The sequence below is a fragment of the Gymnoscopelus microlampas genome, assembly GCF_963454915.1.
Source record: "Gymnoscopelus microlampas genome assembly, chromosome: 9".
Lineage (NCBI taxonomy): Eukaryota > Metazoa > Chordata > Actinopteri > Myctophiformes > Myctophidae > Gymnoscopelus > Gymnoscopelus microlampas.
The window spans coordinates 36,908,608-36,929,424 of NC_139946.1; the positions used below are offsets into that span (position 1 = coordinate 36,908,608).

At 41.4% G+C, this 20,817-nt stretch overlaps 1 protein-coding gene across 1 annotated transcript in view; it reads right to left on the reverse strand.

The window, feature by feature from the left end:
* col24a1 (collagen type XXIV alpha 1 chain) overlaps positions 1-18,264 on the reverse strand; it is a 147,252-nt gene extending 128,988 nt beyond the window's left edge. Inside the window, exons 1-2 of the mRNA XM_084067805.1 lie at positions 17,725-18,264; positions 26-96 (exon numbers count right to left, since the gene is read on the reverse strand). Of these exons, the coding sequence (XP_083923931.1) occupies positions 26-96; positions 17,725-17,780 (127 nt within the window). The 5' untranslated portion in view covers positions 17,781-18,264. The remainder of the gene's footprint in view (positions 1-25; positions 97-17,724) is intronic.
* Between the last annotated feature and the right edge of the window lie 2,553 nt (positions 18,265-20,817).

The window sequence follows — 20,817 nt, forward strand, 5'->3', positions numbered from 1 at the left end:
TCTATGAGGTCTATATGTTGCTTACCTTGTGTTAGGTAGTCTTCTTCTGCAGATAGCACTGCAGAGCATGCTGACAGGAGCAGGAGGAAGTTCCACCTAGAATGACACATACACACACACACAACACAGTGTTACAGTGCTTTACTTTACTTTAAACTGTTCAGAAAGAAAGAAAACACAGAGTCTAATAACAGCGTGGCCTCCCTGTCTAATCTTTAGTTAAGTTACTGTCTGAGCAGTTTGTCAATGAAGCCACACAAATCACAATGCTGTGTTCAGTGGTGAAGCTGCATTATATAGTAGAGTCCAGGCTTGTTTAGTCAAACAGACATTTTCATGGAATTTTGTTTTACAGAGCATGATACATTATGACCCAACCTTCACACTAGTGCTGGGCAATTACGGGGCCCTCACACCTACAGTACCGTACGTTGCACCACCGATCAGACTGATACCCATGTATGGAGATCTCTCTGTCAGTCCATGTCCTTTTTATGCCCATATATGTAGATCTCTGCATCTGTCTGTCCTTGCACCTTTTATGTCCATATATGGAAATTCCTGGTTTCATCAGTATATGCCCATGTATGGGCATGCTGATATGTCCATATATGGAGATTTACTTATGTGCATAGGACCCCCTCCAAAATGAGATGCTGCATCTCAAGGGGCTATCCTCTCAATAAATTCTGACCAAATTCTGATCAGGGATTGTGACCACAGCATTTTCCCCTAGGGGTCCTTGAGGGGGTTCTAACTAAATGATAGATAGGATGCAATGGTCACTTATTGGTCTCCGAGAGTGTACAAATGGAACCGAATAGAACCATGCCGTACACCAAATGGACCCGTACACTCAATCTACACTGAGAATTTCACAGTGTAGTTTCCCAGAGATAAAAATCATATCAAATGGAGGTCTGAGAGTTAATGCATATCACATTGGGGGTCAATGAAATTAAAAAGGTTGAGAATCCCTGGGGTAGACTGTCCCACAAGATGATGCTGTGGAACAGGGTTTTGAGTTGATTTCAACTGGGCACTTTGTTTGGCATGTTGGAGATGGTGGTCAACAGTTGAATATTGAATATTTTATTAGGCAATAATGTAAAAACAGCACAAGTACAGTTAATAACATTTTGACTAAAAGGTCCGTCCAAAAAAGTCCTTGCGGTCTTGTTTCCATTGAGGTCCTTGAGTTCACCCATTTAGACCTGGAAAGCCTATATGTTCTTATACCCTTCAATCCGGGAAAGCATCTGTGTCCTTTTAGATGTTGCTATGTATATAGTAACATGACATTTTATTTTTATTATTTTAATAATAAATTCATGTTTTCCAGAAAACGGCCTCAGGTCTAAATGGGGTAAATTAACTAATCGATTATTAAAAATATATTTATCAATAATCGATCATTTAATAAAATAATCAATTAATAATCTTTCAATATTTTGACCATGGAAATATAGGCAGCTTTTTTAAATGTCCAAACATTTCAAATATTGAGAAAAAAGCCTATCTACAAGGTCACAACGTTTTCATCACCCTCTGGTGAAAACATTTGTGGACAGAGTGACACACACGCACGCACACGCACGCACGCACGCACGCACGCACGCACGCACACACACACACACACACACACACACACACACACACACACACACACACACACACACACACACACACACACACACACACACACACACACACACACACAAAACTAAACTAATTCAATGCACAGCTGTTCTATGTTCTATTGTCAGCCTTGATTCTCTAATAATGATTGCCTGGGGCAAGTAGTAAACTGTTAGGGACAGTAGCTTGGCCAGTCACTTGCATTTTTCATCAAGTTGCTTTATTTCAAACATCATGGACTATTTCCCAAATGTTAATAATAAATTACACGTTATGCTCCCTCCAACACCACTGCTTAGAATAAAACAGATTTACCTCAACCATAGCCAAATAATACTGTAGTAAATTGGCAGTAGTAAATTGCAGTAAACTGACAGTATCCTGCTGACTTGACCATCAGTGTTGCTGCAGGTTGCATGTGGCTCAGTCACTGACAGCTGTGGAGTTTCTTGTCACTCTCAAGTCTACTACCAAAGGTATGTAACCATAGGCTAAACCAGTGAGGGGGTTCCAAATGCACCCTTACAGGTCTGTAACTCTGAGAGTTATGGGGGTCCATGAAAAAAATAAAAAATTGTGAGAACCACCGGGCTAAACAAATGATGTAGTGACATAAGCCAACCAACTGTTCTGTACTGTACATTTACTCCCAAATTAATATTGATGTTTAGAAGCACTATGTATTTCAGAGCCATAGACGTTGTACTAAAGCCTTTAGCATATAACAGTGAATACCAGTCCAATCAGCTGGCAAATTTAAAGATGAGGGAATACCACTTGCCTGGGTGATCATTTATTCACATAATATAGCCTCATAGCCCCTGCCCTCTCTCGTAACATGCATATTTGCCAAAATTGTGCATAGTCCATAGTCAGATAAAAACAATAACAGTGAGATGCTTAAGGTCAATGCATGCTAGCAACATTATATGCCGGCTTACTTTGCAATTCTGTTTTTTTACAACAAGCTCTATAGATAGGACAGGCGACTGCCTCCCTGCTTCACCTGAACGTGCCTTCTAATGTCCCTACTCCCTGGCTATGCCCTGGGTAGAAGGACTGGTAGCAGCTAGTGATCCAGCTGTGCCTGCTGTTAGTGATAGTGACCAAGCTCATGTGCATCTGCCCTAAGCCCCTACCTTTTGGAAGATTTCATTACACAGTAAAATCAGGAGTAATAATTTAACTCTGAGATTGTCAAATTTGACCCACAAGGGTAGTTCTTTTTTTATTAATACTTTCTAGCAGTGTTCTTGCATCCTTCATGTTGCATTCACAATGGCAGGGGGAATTTCGAGGGCTACTGCACATGGAATTAAATTATAAAGAATTTATCATCTCTGCTGTAATGTATTGAATGGTATTCAGATGAGTGTAAAAGAAAAAGAGGAAGGAACAATATGAATTGTATATCACAAATACACAACTCAGAACATCAAACGCACATTTTTCCATAATGTATCACATATTACATGTCACTGCACTCATAAATATTAGCCTGTCATATTTCCCATCAATATTATGATGGGGGAATGTTTCGGTTCAAATGTCCCCTGTTTACAGCAATGGAACATGGCAAACTGAGAGGCCTTCAAAAATGTAATCCTGTCTGGACATTTGTCTATGTTCAGTGAGGCATCTGCGTCTGACATTTTTATGTTTGAAAATACGCCCTGCATTGAAAATTGACAAACGGCACATTTTTGTGTCATGTTTTTATTGTCCCAAGACAATAAAACCACAAAGCAGAAGTGGCTGTCACATAATAACTGAATGCGGCACATAGCTCCAGCAAATTGTTGCTTGTCTCTCCATAATTTATACTTTTATTTTTTATTTGTCACACAAAAATTGCAAAAATAGAAGCTCTACAAGCTCACAACATGTTGCGCTTTGTGAGCTTTAAGTGATTTAAGTGAAAGTAACAGTGATTAAGTCTGTCTGTGGTTTTATATATAAAACCAATGAAAGATATTAACAAATGTATTGTGACAGAATAATATAACTACAATGGATCCATTCGAAAACAGGTAATTCTTTCCATTTCCTAAAAAGTACTAACAGCTGACATACGAGGTTTCCGCCTGACAGCGACAACATGTAAAAGTTAGGAGGAGAACGCCACTGAGGTTTAGTTGAGTCAATTGATGTGTAAGGTTTGTGTATATGTACCTGTATGAGAGTGTGTGTGTGTGTGTGTGTGTGCGTGCGCATGTGTGTGCGTGCGTGTGTGTTCCTGCAGCACCTTAACCACATTAATCCATAGAATCCCTATTCTGGGTCAAACATACAGTGACAATAGCAGATCTGCAAGCTCAAAAATTACAATAAGTCCCAGCGCAATGCATTGTGAGCTTATAGATCAGTCTATTTTTCGCTAAAGAGATTTGGTGTAGACTGAGGGACAAACGGAGCAGATCAAGTATAGAGCCCTGGGGGACCCACAGGGGACCCAGTCAATGAAGTATAAGTGGTAAAAATCACAATTTATCCAAAAAAGGTTGAAAACTGTTTAGTTTCAGTCAATAAATGTACCTAAACCAATGATTTAGAGTGTTAAATCTTAAACACTTTTGGATTATCTGAAATAGAACAGTAAAGAGTTATCTTCTCCCATCTGGATTACTGCAACTCCCTAATGGCCTCTAAAAGAAAAAACTATGCCATCTTCAATTAGTTCAGAACGCAGCAGCCAGGCTGTTAACCCATTCAATCCGGAATCGCATCTGTGTCATTTTAGATTTCTTTGGGCTTTTCAAAAATAGCAGATATACAAGCACATAGCGCGGCACCGAGTGCCACACTATGAGCTTGCAGATCTGCTATTTTTGAAAAATATTGAAAATTTGTGCAAATCTTTGAATACATTATTAATATTTTTTAAGCGATATTCCCAGATAACCGCTATTTTTTGAATAGCCAAAGAAATTAAAAAATGACACAGATGCTTCCCGGTCTTAATGGGCTAACAAAAACCAGAAGAGCAGAGCTCATTACACAAATTTTAGCCCACCTTCTTTGGTTACGTACTTATTCATTTTATCTATTCATTGCTTTTAAGACATAGCTCAGTCTAGCCCTTTCCTACATCACAGACCTTTTGACCCTATATGAGCAGAGGCTAGCAAATTCAGTGTTCTCTTTTAAATCACTTAAAACACACTTTTATAGACTTGCGTTTACTACCTGACTACAGTCTGTTTTTGTGTTCTTATCTTTTTTCTTTTGTTTTTAACTTTGATGCTGTGTGAAGAAGTGCTTTGTAACTCCGTTTTCAAAAGTGCTATACAAACAAAGTTTACTATTATTAGCTTTCCTTGGGGTCACATTAACAAGGAAGGCTAGAAATCAACTATCGCATTTGGCCTTTAGGGACACGGGTCCGTTTTTACACATTCAGAGTTATATTAACACTGGATTTTACTGCGTTGGGTTGTCTCTGAAATGTGACAAAATTACAGTAATTTAACTTGCCTATTACATTCACTGTAAAAACACACCATCATAAAACGCCATATGATCAGTATTACTAGCGTATTGTAATACTTAAACGTGTTTGAAGGGAGGAAAGAGGCAGTAACATTTTACAGTACACTTTGGCAGATGTACTCGTAAATAAAGATACAATTAGACACGCTAGGTTTTAAGACAAGTTAAAGAAATATTGCCATTGATAAATATTGTTATATACAGTATTCACCCGGAAACTCTGAAGGGAACTGTGAAGTTGTTTATACATTATATACATAAAGGTACTGTGGCAGCTAGCTACTGATAAATAGTGATGGTGTATATAATATGCCAAGCTTATACGTACGTTTTCTTTATTTCTCTTTCTTCACTTATTATTATTATTATTATTATTATCATTATTATTACCCATGCCATGCTACATTGTATGAAGGAAGACAAACAGTTTTACCCTTACCTACCTGTACACAAGATACCTTGAACCTCGAAGACATTATCACTGGCCTAACAGTATATCATGGCCTTTACTTTTTTAATTCAAGTATTTTTTTTAAATCTAAATAGCACATTTCATATTTTAGAACAGTGGTTCTCAACCAGTGGTTCGGGGACCACCAGTGGTCCTTGAGGGGGTTCCAGGGGGTCCCCAGCCAAATTCATAGTTAGGAACCAAATTGATCCTTATGTGTCTGTAACTCTGACAGACAAATAAACTCGGAGAGTGTCTGAGAGTGTACAAACGGGTCCATTTGGTTCCATTTGTACACTCTCAGAGTTAAATGAACACTAATGCTGATGATACAGTGTAGATTGGGACCCCCAAGAAATCAAAATGGTTGAGTCCCTGGCATATCTTTTCAAATGGGGGGTCCGTGGGCTAATATGTGTCAATTTGGGGGTCCTTGACGCGAAAAAAGGTTGAAAACCACTGTTTTAGAAGGTTAGATGTGTGGGAAAGGAAGGACACCTGAAACTTCAGCACCAAAGGTATTTGACCCCCACTGACCCCGCCTCTAGGTGGCACTGCCCACCATGGACAACACAAAGACTGCAGACAGTGTTACAATCACAGGGAGACAGCTCCCTAGAGGAGAACGAAAAAAAATAAGTGGATGGCTGTCACACAGGAGCTTTGAGCTGTGTTACACACCTTGTACGTCCAAAACGGTTAGAATTTCAGGAAATGGAGAAAAGAACAGTGTTCCAGTGTTGATTGCGTCAACTAAAACTATGACGAAAAATGTTCGTCGACTACCTTTTTTCACTGACAAAAACTAAATAAAAACGAAATAAAAACTATGCTATGATCACTGAAACTAAGACTAAATAATATACTGACAATTTCGTCAACAAATAAAAACTAGACTAAAATGTTAGGGAGGCACTAGTGGAGAAGAGATCCAGTAGAAGTCATTTTATGTTGTGTTGCTCTCTCTCTTGTAGATCGGCTATTTTCAGCATGCAACCAAGTGTGAAATCAGACACTACGACGCCATCAAGGCACCGGCAAAATACATCTTCGGTCGACAAAATCAACTGTAGTTTTAGTCGACTCAAATCTTATGATATTTGGTCGACTAAAACTAGACTAACACTAAAACTGTTCAGATGACTAAAATATGACTAAAACTAAATGAAAATGTTATTCAAATCAAAATTTACGGTCAAAATCAACACTGTTACACACCTACGTCCAAAACGGTTAGAATTTCAGGAAATGGAGAAAAGAACAATGTTCCAATGGATCCAGTGAAGTCATTGGTTCAATGTTTACAAAACCCACAGACACACTTAACCAATTTCACTTTCACAAAAAAACAAACATCAAAACATACTGTAGCACAAATAGCAGATCTACAAACTAACAACATGTTGCAACGCGTTGTGGGCTTGTAAATCGGCTATGTTTGCTACTTTTGTGTGACACCATTGTATGGTAAAAATACATCAAAAGTTAAAGTATGGGGATACAAGGTTTCTGCCTGACAACAACATGCAAGTTCTACACACTTGGAATGAAAGACATTGATGCTTTGATCAATGTATACAGTCTACTTATGATGATTATCATGTAAACACCTTTTTGTTTTTGTTTCCCTGGAACAACACAACACACCTGAATCTGTCGACTCTACTGTAATTGTAATGACGTCACCATTTCAATTGTTTTACATTTCAGTGATTGCTTGCTTGAACATTTCAGTTACTATATATGTCCATATGCATCTATATATATACAATTTGAATCCTGCGCCATGTCGGTTGTCCGTATGCGACGCCAGTGTGACGGTGTGACGTAATCTGACATCACGATGACAACGCCAGTGTGACGTAATCTCACGACAGCATGACATCACATGACATCACATCCTACCTATAAATTCTAGGATGCCGTCAGATCGCACCAGTTCGACGGCTTCCATAGTGGGTTTTAATTTGAATCCTGCGCCATGTCGGTTGTCCGTATGCGACGCCAGTGTGACGGTGTGACGTAATCTGACATCACGATGACAACGCCAGTGTGACGTAATCTCACGACAGCATGACATCACATGACATCACATCCTACCTATAAATTCTAGGATGCCGTCAGATCGCACCAGTTCGACGGCTTCCATAGTGGGTTTTAATTTGAATCCTGCGCCATGTCGGTTGTCCGTATGCGACGCCAGTGTGACGGTGTGACGTAATCTGACATCACGATGACAACGCCAGTGTGACGTAATCTCACGACAGCATGACATCACATGACATCACATCCTACCTATAAATTCTAGGATGCCGTCAGATCGCACCAGTTCGACGGCTTCCATAGTGGTTTTGGTCATTGGAGAGGTGATGCACGTCACCTCTTTCTGAAGTGGGTACTTTCAAAGCCTGCCGTGGATTTAGGAGAGCAAAACTCTCTCTCACACTGTGAGGTGCCTGTAAGGTGGCACTGCAAAGTGAACGACGCGTCACGCTAGACGTTCGGGCCGCGTAGCGGCCCGAACTTCTAGTGTGAATACAAATGCAAGACACCGGTCTTGTCCTGCCATATATCTACGTATACAGTATACCCCTGGGACATAATTAGAAGATTTTTCTTCTGCTTTTAATTATATTTCCATGCAGACTTGCACATAAATATTCTATACTGCAAATCAGGGGTTCTCAAACTTTTATGTAGGAGGGCTCTATTTTATGGGGGAACTTTCTTTCTTGGAAACATTTGTAAATGAAAGCATATAGCCTATATCTGTTGCCAGAAAACAAAAACAAAGAAAAAGCATTTACAGGGTAAGCTTTTAAATACACTAAATAAAACAGACTTAATGGGAACTCAAGTCTTTTTCAGTCGTCAATGTGCGACCAGAGCTTCACCTTCACTTGGGGTCCCGACCCATAGAACCATGACCCAGAACTCTGCTGCAAATGATCATGTACTTGTTTTAGCAGACTACCTAACTCTGCAACAGCTGTGATATATAATGACAATGATTTTGTTTCAATTAGAGCTGCAATTATCGATTATTTCATTTTATTTTGAGTTACTTTGTTTTTTTCAAGTAATCGAGAAGAGCATTTTTGTCAACAAATCGATTAGCCACTTCAGCCCTATTATATACTTCATCGCAAAACAGTGTCATGCTAAATTAGTTGAAGTAGCACATCTACACGCTTACAACGATTAGTTAAATTAACTGTTGGGGTGCAACAGTTATTAACTGATTAGTTTCAATCACATTGTGACCAATCTGGGTAGCCTGCTGTTGAGCTCTGCATTACACTTTTATCTAACATTTATGTACTGGAACAGTAGAGCTACCCATACGTTCAAACCAATCAAAATGAGATAATGTGATAGCTGTCACACAGTACATGTACACAGTAACAGCAGCTGCCATAACTTGAACCGGAGGCTTCTGGCAACTGGAATGAAGATTGTTACAACTAAAAAAAGAGTATGGCGGCAGTTCAAAAGACCTAAGGATACATAGTAACTAATGACATAAGCTTACCTAAGAGAACTATCAATCAACCAGCTGACATTATACTAAATGTCTCTGACTTTGAGAGCCAGTGTGCTGGTCATACAGAATGGATGATGCCGACAAACATTTTTTATTTTAAGCAAGCTATTTAGCTATTTAAGCAAGCGACACAGGCAGGCAGTTATGTTTGTTTTCCCAGAGCACTAGGCCATCCAGCTTGGAAAAAGACAGACAGACAGACAGACAGAGATGGGTAGAGAGAGAGGAAGGGGGGGGCGGCGGGGAGAGAGAGAGAGACTATAAGGAGAAACAACACGAGCCCTGTCACCTGTTACCCATCGAGAAAGCAGTGTGACATTCCACGGCCGGGAACACAGACCCCCCTCCCCCCCACGCCCCCCCCACTTCACAACAGGGAAAAGGAATAAGAGAAAGAGGGGGCGGGGAGTGTATGAATTCAATCATTCATCTGTTGAGGGAGGGGGAAACTGACATTTAGGCCTATAAAGCAACAGAGTAGCTGGTTCAGCTTAAAACTTGGCAGAGTTTAAAGGTAGGCAAAAAAAAGAATAAGTCATGAACTAAATATAACACGTAACATCCCCATTTGGAGAAGCAAGGCCATCTGATGCTGATTCGGACAGTCTTGTCTATCTGTCTGTCTGTCTGTCTGTATGTCTGTCAGTCAGTCAGTCTGCCTCTCTGCTCAGGGCTATTTAAGGCATCTCATAGACCCTGGTCCCTGTCACCATGCAGACCCACAGTTAACAATGACGTCAGAAGAAGTGTTGTAAGGCAAATCTTCCAATACGTCAACAATTGTCAGGTTTCACTCCCACTGCTGGACGATGACCTTTGTAGCATCTTGTAATTGTTAACTCTATTCAAAGAGGATAGTGCCCTTGAACCTCTGGAGCCTGAGGTTACTGTGTTCCCCACATTGTCTTTATGATCATTTTTGAACAAATTACTTCTTAAGTGTTGCTATTCTGGGCATGTCGTACTGAGTGAACATGCTGCAGAAATAGCAGATCTACAAGCTCAAAATGCTGTTGAGAGGTTGAAGATCAGCTATTTTCACCAAAGAGATTTTGTGACTCTCTACTTAGTAGAGAGTCACAAAATCTCTTTGGTGAAAATAGCTGATCTACTAGAGTCTACTACTACACTGTTGAGGGAAAGGGGGGAGGGGGGCGAGACAGACCCCTGGTGAACCCCGGTCAACAAAGTATAATAGGGTTTAAGTGGTTAAGTAAACAGAATGCTTTGGATGAGAGTGGACAGGACAATTAGCATGAGCTAAAGTGATGTTGACGACATTGAAAGGACAAGCCCCCAAACTGTCCTTGTCCCTGTACTGCATGTGGGTCTTCATTTCTTTATAAAATCCTGAGGCAAATCCCTTTCTCAATGACAGGACACTCCCAGTGGATAAGGATAGTGGTTTATGGGAATGACTGGTGAAGGCAAAACAAAGCTCCCCAAACACTGCTCTGTTGACTAAGGGAAATACCACTATGTGAGGAGTGGGTGCCATGTCAAGACTATAAATAATCACTACTTAAAACTCCCTGCTGCAAAGCATTAATCCACCACTGAGGAAATTTAACTTTCCTCCCCTAAAAACGAGTTGGATCTTCAACAATGGTTCATTCAAATGAGGAAAAGGCTGAGAGGCAAATTTCACTTAGATAATTTCACTTGGCAACCAAAAGCCAAAGGTACACTTAAGTATTGTTTACAATTTTCATAAGGAAAGGGAAACCATTTTCTCAAGTTTATCATTGTCAACTGTCAGGGTGTGATTTTGCAAGCGTTAACGTTCTTTGTATATTGTTTAAATGGCTAATTTGGCAAGACACGTACCAAATCCATTAGTGGCAACAAACCATGTGAAGCTGTTAAACAAGAATAACTCTGAAATGTTACTTAACGTGGTATTAACAAAAGCGAAGGTCAATGAAACAGCTCCTATAATGTATCCCCATTACTTGAAAAAAGAAATGCTAATAATATTGGCATTTCATTATGTTTTTCCATAACACTTTGACTTTAAAAGGGCATTCTACTATAAATGAACGAAATCTCTGTCCGTCCGCCTGTGCGTTCATCTGTAGTTCTCAAGAACCGTCCAACCAATCGATTTCAAACTCGCCCGTGCACGCCGGCGACGACCTAGGAGTGCCGAGCACGGCCTCAAGTCGGTCGGACAGGTGGTTGTCCAGAACCGCCAACCCGACCGATACGCTCATCATATATGGGCGGAGTGTGTATTGGCGAGGCCCTGAGGGTGTGATGCGCCCCAAGAGGGAAGTCGGTCAGATCAGTGGATCTAAAGAAATCCATAAAGAAATACACAACTCCTCATATATGGAGTATACTGATGTCATCAATATGATGTCATAGACTAGACTCTATATATGGGCATGCCTGACACGGTATCTTATATACAATTTGAATCCTGCGCCATGTCGGTTGTCCGTATGCGACGCCAGTGTGACGTAATCTGACATCACGCCAGTGTGACGTATTAGCCAGTGTGACGTAATCTGACATCACGCCAGTGTGACGTAATCTGACATCACGATGAGACGGTCGTCCCGAATATGGACACAACGCCAGTGTGACGTAATCTCACGACAGCATGACATCACATCCTACCTATAAATATGCTCACAGGTCTGCCATGCCAGGTGTGAGTAATCACAAAGTGGGTTTGGGTCCTTGCAGAGGTGATGCACGTCACCTCTTTAGGTGCCTGTAAGGTGGCACTGCAAAGTGAACGACGTGTCACGCTAGACGTTCGGGCCGCATAGCGGCCCGAACTTCTAGTATATATATACAATTTGAATCCTGCGCCATGTCGGTTGTCTGTAACGTTGTATGTAGCCAGTGTGACGTAATCTCACATCACGCCAGTGTGACGTAATCTGACATCACGATGAGACGGTCGTCCCGAATATGGACACAACGCCAGTGTGACGTAATCTCACGACAGCATGACATCACATCCTACCTATAAATTCTAGGATGCCGTCAGATCGCACCAGTTCTTCTGAAGTGGGTACTTTCAAAGCCTGCCATGGATTTAGGAGAGCACAAAACTCTCTCTCACACTGTGAGGTGCCTGTAAGGTGGCACTGCACGAACTTCTAGTCTATCTATATATACAATTTGAATCCTGCGCCATGTCGGTTGTCCGTATGCGACGCCAGTGTGACGGTGTGACGTAATCTGACATCACGATGACAACGCCAGTGTGACGTAATCTCACGACAGCATGACATCACATGACATCACATCCTACCTATAAATTCTAGGATGCCGTCAGATCGCACCAGTTCGACGGCTTCCATAGTGATAAATAGTAATAATCTATACAAGGAACTCTCTCCACCACAAGAACTCTCTCCACCACAATGACGACAACTTCACCAAAGCCACAACGGCTGGAGATACAACGCCAGATATGGCGCACTGCAAAGTGAACGACGCGTCACGCTAGACGTTCGGGCCGCATAGCGGCCCGAACTTCTAGTTGCATACATTGGGCATAAAAGGGACACAGACAGACAGGGTACAATGGTTACTCTGGCAATGCGTACAAGGGTATTGCAAAACTGGATGGGGCATGAATTTCCAACTTGCATCGTTCCTGACTTGCACCGTTCCAGAGTAGTTTTACCTTACTAGAGGTTCGGGCTTTCACATCTAGAGTCGCCAATCCGACCAATATGCTCAAACAGTATATGGAGATCTTTTTTATCTGTCAGCCATGTCCCCTTAATGCCCATAGATGGAGATCTCTGCTGTCATCAGTATATGCCCATATATAGGCATCCCTCCTTTTGTGCCCATAAATGGAGGTGACTGATTTGTTTGCGCCTGATACCATGACGACATGTTGAGGTTAGACAACACCAACTCCATATTTGGATGTAGCTGCATTGGGAACTCCTTATATGGTTATGGCTGAGTCATAGTGACATGATCGTGACAACGTGGTTCACCCGCCTGCCTGGCCCAATGTATTACTAGAGATTCTAATGAAAGTCTCTTCTGAAGAATCAATTACAGCAAAGGTTGTGACAAAATACCCCTCATAGGTGAAATATGCTTGGCTCAAAGTTTTACTTGACATGTGGCAGACAACGCATTGTCGGAGTATCAAACCAAAAGATGAGGGGTCACTCTGACTGAGCTTTACCTTTCATGGAAATGTATTTGGGACATTATTATCACAGTTGTACACTACTGTAATATAAAGTACCTTTACAGCATGTGTCTATGTGCAGCCTTAACAATATCATTTTTCACACACTTGGGTTTTATGAGGAGGCTTTGACAGACTTACAGCTTCTTGACACCTTGGCAGCTCTGTGGTTCGGACCAGCCCAAGTCAAAACAGCACTCTGACAGCACTCTTGCTATTATGACCCATGAAAAAGGCAGTAACTGGTCCATTCTTATACTCAGGATGTAATTCACACTCCGGATTTGAGTGAGCACTCTGCTAAACACCAAGCAATGATATACAATCAAACTCAAAACCAGACATGTAAAAATCTAAAAATAAATAAATAAAATAAAAAGTGATTCGCTCACCCAGTACTATTACGGCTGATTTATACTTAGTTACGTGCATGTAGCAGATGACATGTTTTGAGCTTTTAGATGTGTTATTTTTGGTGCAGCGACATTGGTGCACAACTAAGTATGTTCACAGAGGTATTGAAGTCAAGGTGCTCTATTAGGCAGAAAATCTAGGAGACAATTCTCTGAATGAAAGTGCCTGAGTTCCTTGCAAATCAGGCTCTGTGTTCCTGCATGCTCACCTCCTCTATCTCTAACCATAACATTCTTGAACATGAATGAGTCATTGATCGTGGGCCAATGTCTGTTCCTATTGGCAACGTTTAAGCCTCAGCACCTGTATCTGGTTAATTATGACTTCATTATGAAAGCATTGAGTTGATTCATCCTCTTCACACGTCCAAAATTGCCATTAGCAATAATTAGCAGGTTAACACTTTCCAGGTTTTGCAGCACTTACTCCCCACCGCACTCACTGACCAAAATCGCACGGCGGACATTTTCTTCTTCCTTTGTGTAAATAATGGTTAATAGCCCTATGGCTGGAACCACACAACAAGTTTGGCCTAATTAACCACTTGAACTCTAGTGACTTTATTCTGGTGTGAAAATTTTGCAAAAATAGCTTATTTACAAGGTTATACTGTGTCGCATTGTGACCTTATAGATTATAGGAAAAAAAGGAGCGTACCTAGTATAGCAAACTTAAATAAAGTTGTCCCTATTGTGAAAGTGTAAAAAGTGTGCGGGTTATTTTATTTTATGTTAAACTAAACTAAACTAAACAGTCAGAATTGCAGTGCAAGGGGAAGAATGAAGAAGATACTTCATTTGCAACACAGCACAGGCCACAGGGCCAAGTCTGCCACTTGTCTGTCAGGTCCTCTGGCCTTTTTGCTCCCAAAACACTCAGATTGGTCACAGGAGTCAAGAGGTCAATGCAGACCAGAGTAAAGATTGACTCAGTCCACAAGACAGCGAGCAGACAAAGGGCTGTGAGTAAACTTCCACTGGCCTTTATTGGTTTGCCCTTTTCCTGTCATGGGGGAACCTGCAGATGCTAAACACACACACACACACATATAGACCGTCCACAACCCCAACCACTGGTGTTGTGGTAGTTGGGAAGGTGAGCATACTGGTGAGGGGAGATGAGTGTACTCTGATCTTACTCTGATAACAGGTGAGAATACTCCAAATATGAAGAAAATAGGAGAGTATACTGAACTCTATCTCTCTATAGAGGATGAACTGACAGTCCAACCACTGGTGTTAATGTGTCATTAACTCTGCACTGTTAAGTGCATAGGTAATGACACATGATATGACATTTGTATTAACATTTGAATTCATTGGGATCCAATATATCAAATGATGAATTTGTGTGTGTATTCTTAAGAGACTTACATCTTCAGTGATGTATGTTGAAACAAACAAAGAAGCCGAGATGGAAAATGATACACTGTACGTAGAATGACCTGCCAAATTGTGTGGTGACATCTTACTCGGACAATTTTGTTCTTTGTGATGCCATGGAACTTACAGTCTATTTACAGTACGTGTTCATGTTGTGAGAAAAGCTTGCCGTGTAACATATGCATTTGACTTATTGTACATATTGTGCATCTATCGTACCTTACAGTGTGTGGTGTTCCCCCTGATAAATAATGTGGCTGAGTGATGATGACTATATTATACTTGTTTTTGTTTTCTAGGGATCACTCTGGCTTTCACTCACGTTGGATTACAGTCGAGAGCACAGTAGAGCAAGGAAAGGGCTTGATATGCAGATCCCTTGGGCTTACAGGAGAGTACAGTAGAGAAAGTAAAGGGCTTGATATGCAACAGCTCACGCTAGGATGCAACACAGGGTGTCAGAATTAGGTGTATGTCATAATGTGCACAGGTTGAGGCTGAGCCACACTGTCTCCACATTATTTGAGACATGACAAGTCTCAAAGTCATATTATTTTCATCATCAAAATCTGCTACTGTGTTACATTTTGTAATGGTACATGATCATATCTGTGAATTGCAATTACAAGTCAAGTGCACAGCACAGCAATGCACAGGTCCATTTGGCTGATGTTGCATGCATGAGACAATATGCAAATGCAATCAGGCGCCACTGCATTAGGTATACCTACAGTATGTAGTACCAGACGCTAGGACCCCCTTTTGCATCGGGGACATCCTGAATAATTTGTGACGTGAATTCAACAAAGTGTTGGAAACATACCTCAGGGATTTTGGTCAATGTCAATACTTGCTGACATTTGTCCAGCCTCACATTCATGCTGCTAACCTCCCGTTACACCTCACCCCTAATGCCGGCTTTATTTGACCTGCATCCCACCACCTTCATCCATTCCTACACATGCTTGCTCAAAGCAACACTAAACTAGCCTCCAACATCCTGCACAACCTTCTTGCAGCATGTCCTCCAAGAGCAACTAGCCAGTGTTGGCAGTGCCGAGGAGGCAGCAGCTCTCAGTCAAGTGTATGTCTGTGCAGCCGCAGTCCAATCCAGTGCCAGCAATGGAGCAGCAATGCCTGTAACAGTGGGTGATTGTCTAGCGCTCAGGAGCCACTCAAGGGGCATGTCACTTAACCAGTGATGCATACACACTAACTCTCTCAGTGAATTCATAGGAGCTCACACTTGTTCGCAGTCGGCCCAGTTCCCTGTAAAAAAGGGTCTTATTTTTGCTCTCAAGGACACAAAGCACACACTAGCTAGAGATCCCTGAGGATTCCACTTCTTGGCTACTTTATTTTCCATAGAACAATCACTATAAACAAAAAGCAACACAGACTGTTGAGCACAGCTCTTTTAGATCATATCTGGAGGAGGGATCCCATAAAGGATTACAGAAAACTTGGCTCCACTTCTGATAGCACCATTTCCCCTGTTAAATTAAATAGCTGTTCAAAGCATGCACTTTTCCAAAGCTAGGCAGTCCCAGGCAAATGTAACAGGACAGCAAAAAACGCATGCTTGTTGTTGTCAATAATGCACACACTACCATGAGGAATGTTTACGTGCGCGACAGTCAGTTCTTTCCTTCAATCAAGTCAAGTCTGAAATATGTGAGTGAGTGAGCTAAGCTAATTCATTGAACTGTGGATGGTGATACACTTATTATGCTACTTAAACTTTTAACAATAGGCGGCATGCAGAATAAAACATGTGGCATAGATTCTCAATCATTAAACAACAACAAAAATAAATCATAGGATCATCCACGACTTTCTTTTTCGTTTGGACTCCGTCCTACTACTACAGCCGGTAACCCAAAGACTCGCCCCAAAACACGCTCACCCCATTTCTTTCGCGGAGCGCTCACCCCTAGCGGTTCTTGTATTTGTTTGAGGGTAAGGTTAGAAATAAGTTTAGGGATAGTATAGTTATACTGAGGTTACGTTTAGGAATAAGGTTATGTTTTAGGCATAGTTTACTGAAGTTATGTTTAGGAATAAGGTTATGTTTTAGGCATAGTTTACTGAGGTTACGTGTAGGAATACCAGGTAGCGTGGCGACCGTTCCGAGGTCGCCGGATTTCCCTCGTGTTTTGGGGCGAGCGTTTTGGTATTCCTACTACAGCATATTTTCGTTGCTTTGTGGACGAGAGAGGAGAGACATTAAAGATGGGAGAATTGAGCAGCAGACCTCCAAATGCTATTCAGAGGATATTCTTAGTGCCGCATAAAGGTCCCGTAGGTTAGGTTAGTGTTGAATTATAGGCAAGTGAGTGCGCGCTGGTTCCATAAGGCGAGGAGGTCAAAGCCACGACCCGGCCGTGGCTTCTGCGCACCTTATGAACTCACTATCAAAATCTAATAATATAACCAAAGATATGAATAAATGAATAAAAAACTGTCTTTGCAATACCACTCTACAAAAAAACGTGCCAGCGCTCACTAGCAATACAGGCTACAATAGGCTATTTTAAGCTGGCTATGTTTTGGAAACACTCAAATGAATCAGCCCAAACGCACACAGATGATGCACAACGTCATTTAAACCAGCAGATCGATGTGAACTTACGTTGCTGCCGCAGGAGAAACGTGTCCACTCCTTGTCCTTTGGGCTCCTAAATGCATTTGTATGCATTTGTCCAGGCAGCAGAGTTCTAGGTGAAAACAGAAATCCACACAAGAGGATACAAGAGGTTCATGGGCTCTAAACCCTTGGTTTTACAGCCAGAGGAAACGTGAACTGGAAAGAGGACCTTCAGAATCTCCTCATTGTATGTATGCAGTCCAGAGGAGAGATCTCTCCCACTCTTCACAACTTTCTACCACTCAGCAGCTCCTTTGCGGTTTGCGGCGCACGGTGATCAGGCTCTTTTCTCTCTCGAGCTATCCACACTGGAGGCGCTCAACAGCTGCATGGAAAACCAGTGAATGTTATTGCTAACAGACCAGTTACTTTGATATAGAAGGGGAAAAAACAACAAGCGGCATCTAAAGATTCAGAGAACGCGTGATGCTTGAGACAGAGTGGTCTCTCTCCAACAGAACAGACATAGGCTTAACAGTCTGATCCAACCCTGCGCAGCTTTACCTCCAGGCGGTGCTTTCTGTAATGTGCCTTGACTTGCACTGATGCAAGGGGAGAGCTGTATGTATTCACCCAACGACTCCTACTAGCTGGTGTAAGATTTCACCAATTACTTGACTTGTGACATCACGCTGCATGAATCGAATGTGGCTTTAGATTGAGGTCATCAATGCTTACTACTGGTCAGTGGTGGAAAAAGTACTCACATGTCTTTAGTAAAAGTATCAATACTGCAATGTAGAAAATTCTCTGTAGGCCTTTTGAGTAAAAGTACAAAAGTTTTTACGTCAAAATATACTAGAGTGCCAAAAGTAAAAGTACTCATTATGTCACAAGGTATCATTAAGTATAAAATGTATTAAACTATTTTTGAAAATTGCAGATCTACAAGCTCACACGTGAGCTTGTAAATTGTCTATTTCCAAATAGCCAATGTTTGAATAGGGCTAAAGTGGTTTTATGTCTTGTAATAATAATTCAAATTTACAAAGTAACTAGTACATTTAAAAAAAAAATTAATGGGGTAAAAGTATAACATTTGCCTCTGAGATGGGAGTAGAAGTAAAAGTACTGAGAATTGGAAATACTCCAGTAATGTAAAAATATCTCAAAAGTGTACTTAAGTACAGTACTTGAGTAAATGTACTTAGTTACTTTACACCACTGCTGGTTATGACTGATCAATAACCGACAGTACTAAGAGAACAGAAACCAATCTACAAGCTCACAACATGTCAAATCTCACACGCCGTGAGCTTGTAGAATAGCTATTTTTGAATAGTCAAATTATGAAATAGGGTTAATATAGCATCAAAATCAGTAAACCACTCATTTGGCTAGGGATACCCTGGAACCCTTTGAGAACCACTGCAGTACATCACCATCCCAGGACAGGACTTTATGCAAAACAACCTGACTGTAGCCTTTATTGTCTTTGGCCTGCAGCCAAAATAGCACAATCATCAACTAGGGCCTCCTCCTATCAACAACCATCCCACTGACATGAAATCCTAATAACAAACAATTATGATACAGCCAAGCCACTATATATAGACTGCATGTTCATTGCTGCTTCATAAATGAGAATAGTTCAGTCCAGTATAATGCAGAGAGAGGTATGCCATTTAATCACAGCAGCGTATTCTAACTCTGACCCCCAGGGGTCCTTGAGGGGGTTTCAAGGGGTCCCCAACAAAATGAGAAACAGTTTAAACACCTAAGCCCTATTTTATTTTTCAGCTATTTGAAAATAGCCAATCTACAAGTTTACAATGCAGCATGATACATCACGATGGGAGATTGTAGATCTGCTCTTTTCCAAAAATGGTGACGAATCTTGCACATGTTCACAAATCTTCTCTTATGGGGATCCCCGGCACAAAATCTTTTCAAATAGAACACAATTCAGGGGTCCTTGACATGAAACATTTTCAGAACCACTGCTATAGGATCACAGTGCATCTTTCTCCGATTACCGCTTCTTGCTTCTTGAAACAGTGCCACTGTGTTTGCCCCTTTGAAAACAATAGCGTTTCTTTTCTTTATCATGATCGCCGATTTCTCCAAACAAACAAGACTCCAACTTGCTTCCACCGTCCCCCCTTCAGGTTGACCCATTAACCTAGAACAAACAGAGCTCTGTGGGCCTCCCCGAGACTCGCCGTCCCCTCCCCTTCCCTCCCCTCCACTCTGCTCCCCCCCCCCCCCACACACACACACACACACACGCACACCAGCATCCTCCGCCAGACGTCCTCCTCAGCCTCCCTCAACACAGACAAGAGAGAGAGGGGGAGTCCATATGGTTTGCAGTTTAGGGAACTGGGGGGACTGTAGCAGACGCAGCAGTTCCTGCCTCTAATCCCAGGTGGAGCATGTCGGGTCCCTTAGCCACAAATTTTGAACACCAAAATGGAAAAAGGAAAAAAAATATGTATATAACATCCATGGAATGAGATGGGGGGAGGGGAGGTCAACAGGACTTTTTAGAGACTTGAGGATGTGTATTTGGCTGCAGGAACAAGCCAGTCTGCCAGCGCCAGTCACAATAAACAAGGAAGTTGGTAATGACGAGGAATGGTTAGTAAATGCGGCATTCACTTGATGGCAAATTAAAAATGAATTCACCCTTTAAAACCGGGAACGCATCTGTGTCATTTTAGATTTCTTTGGCTATTTTTGAAAAAAAAGAACATTTGTGAAAATCTTTGAATATATATGCTAAAGCAAATATTCTTTAACTCCGATCTGTGCTTCTGGGGGTCCCTGGAACAAAATATTTTGAGATGGGGGTCCACGGCCAAATACATATCATTTTGGGGGTCCCTGACATGTAAAAGGTGGAGCACCACTGATACAGCAACATACGTGTTTTTCAAAAAACTGTTTTAGAACTGATTTAAAAGATATTTGTAGAAAACATTTTCACAATTTTTCAAAAATAGCAGATCTACAAGCTCATAGCGCTATGAGCTTATATATTTGCTATTTTTGAATAGCCAAAGAAATCTAAAATGACCTGAGGATCTGAGGCACATCTTGGTGCCACGGAGGTCTTCGTCTGTCTGTCTGTCTGTC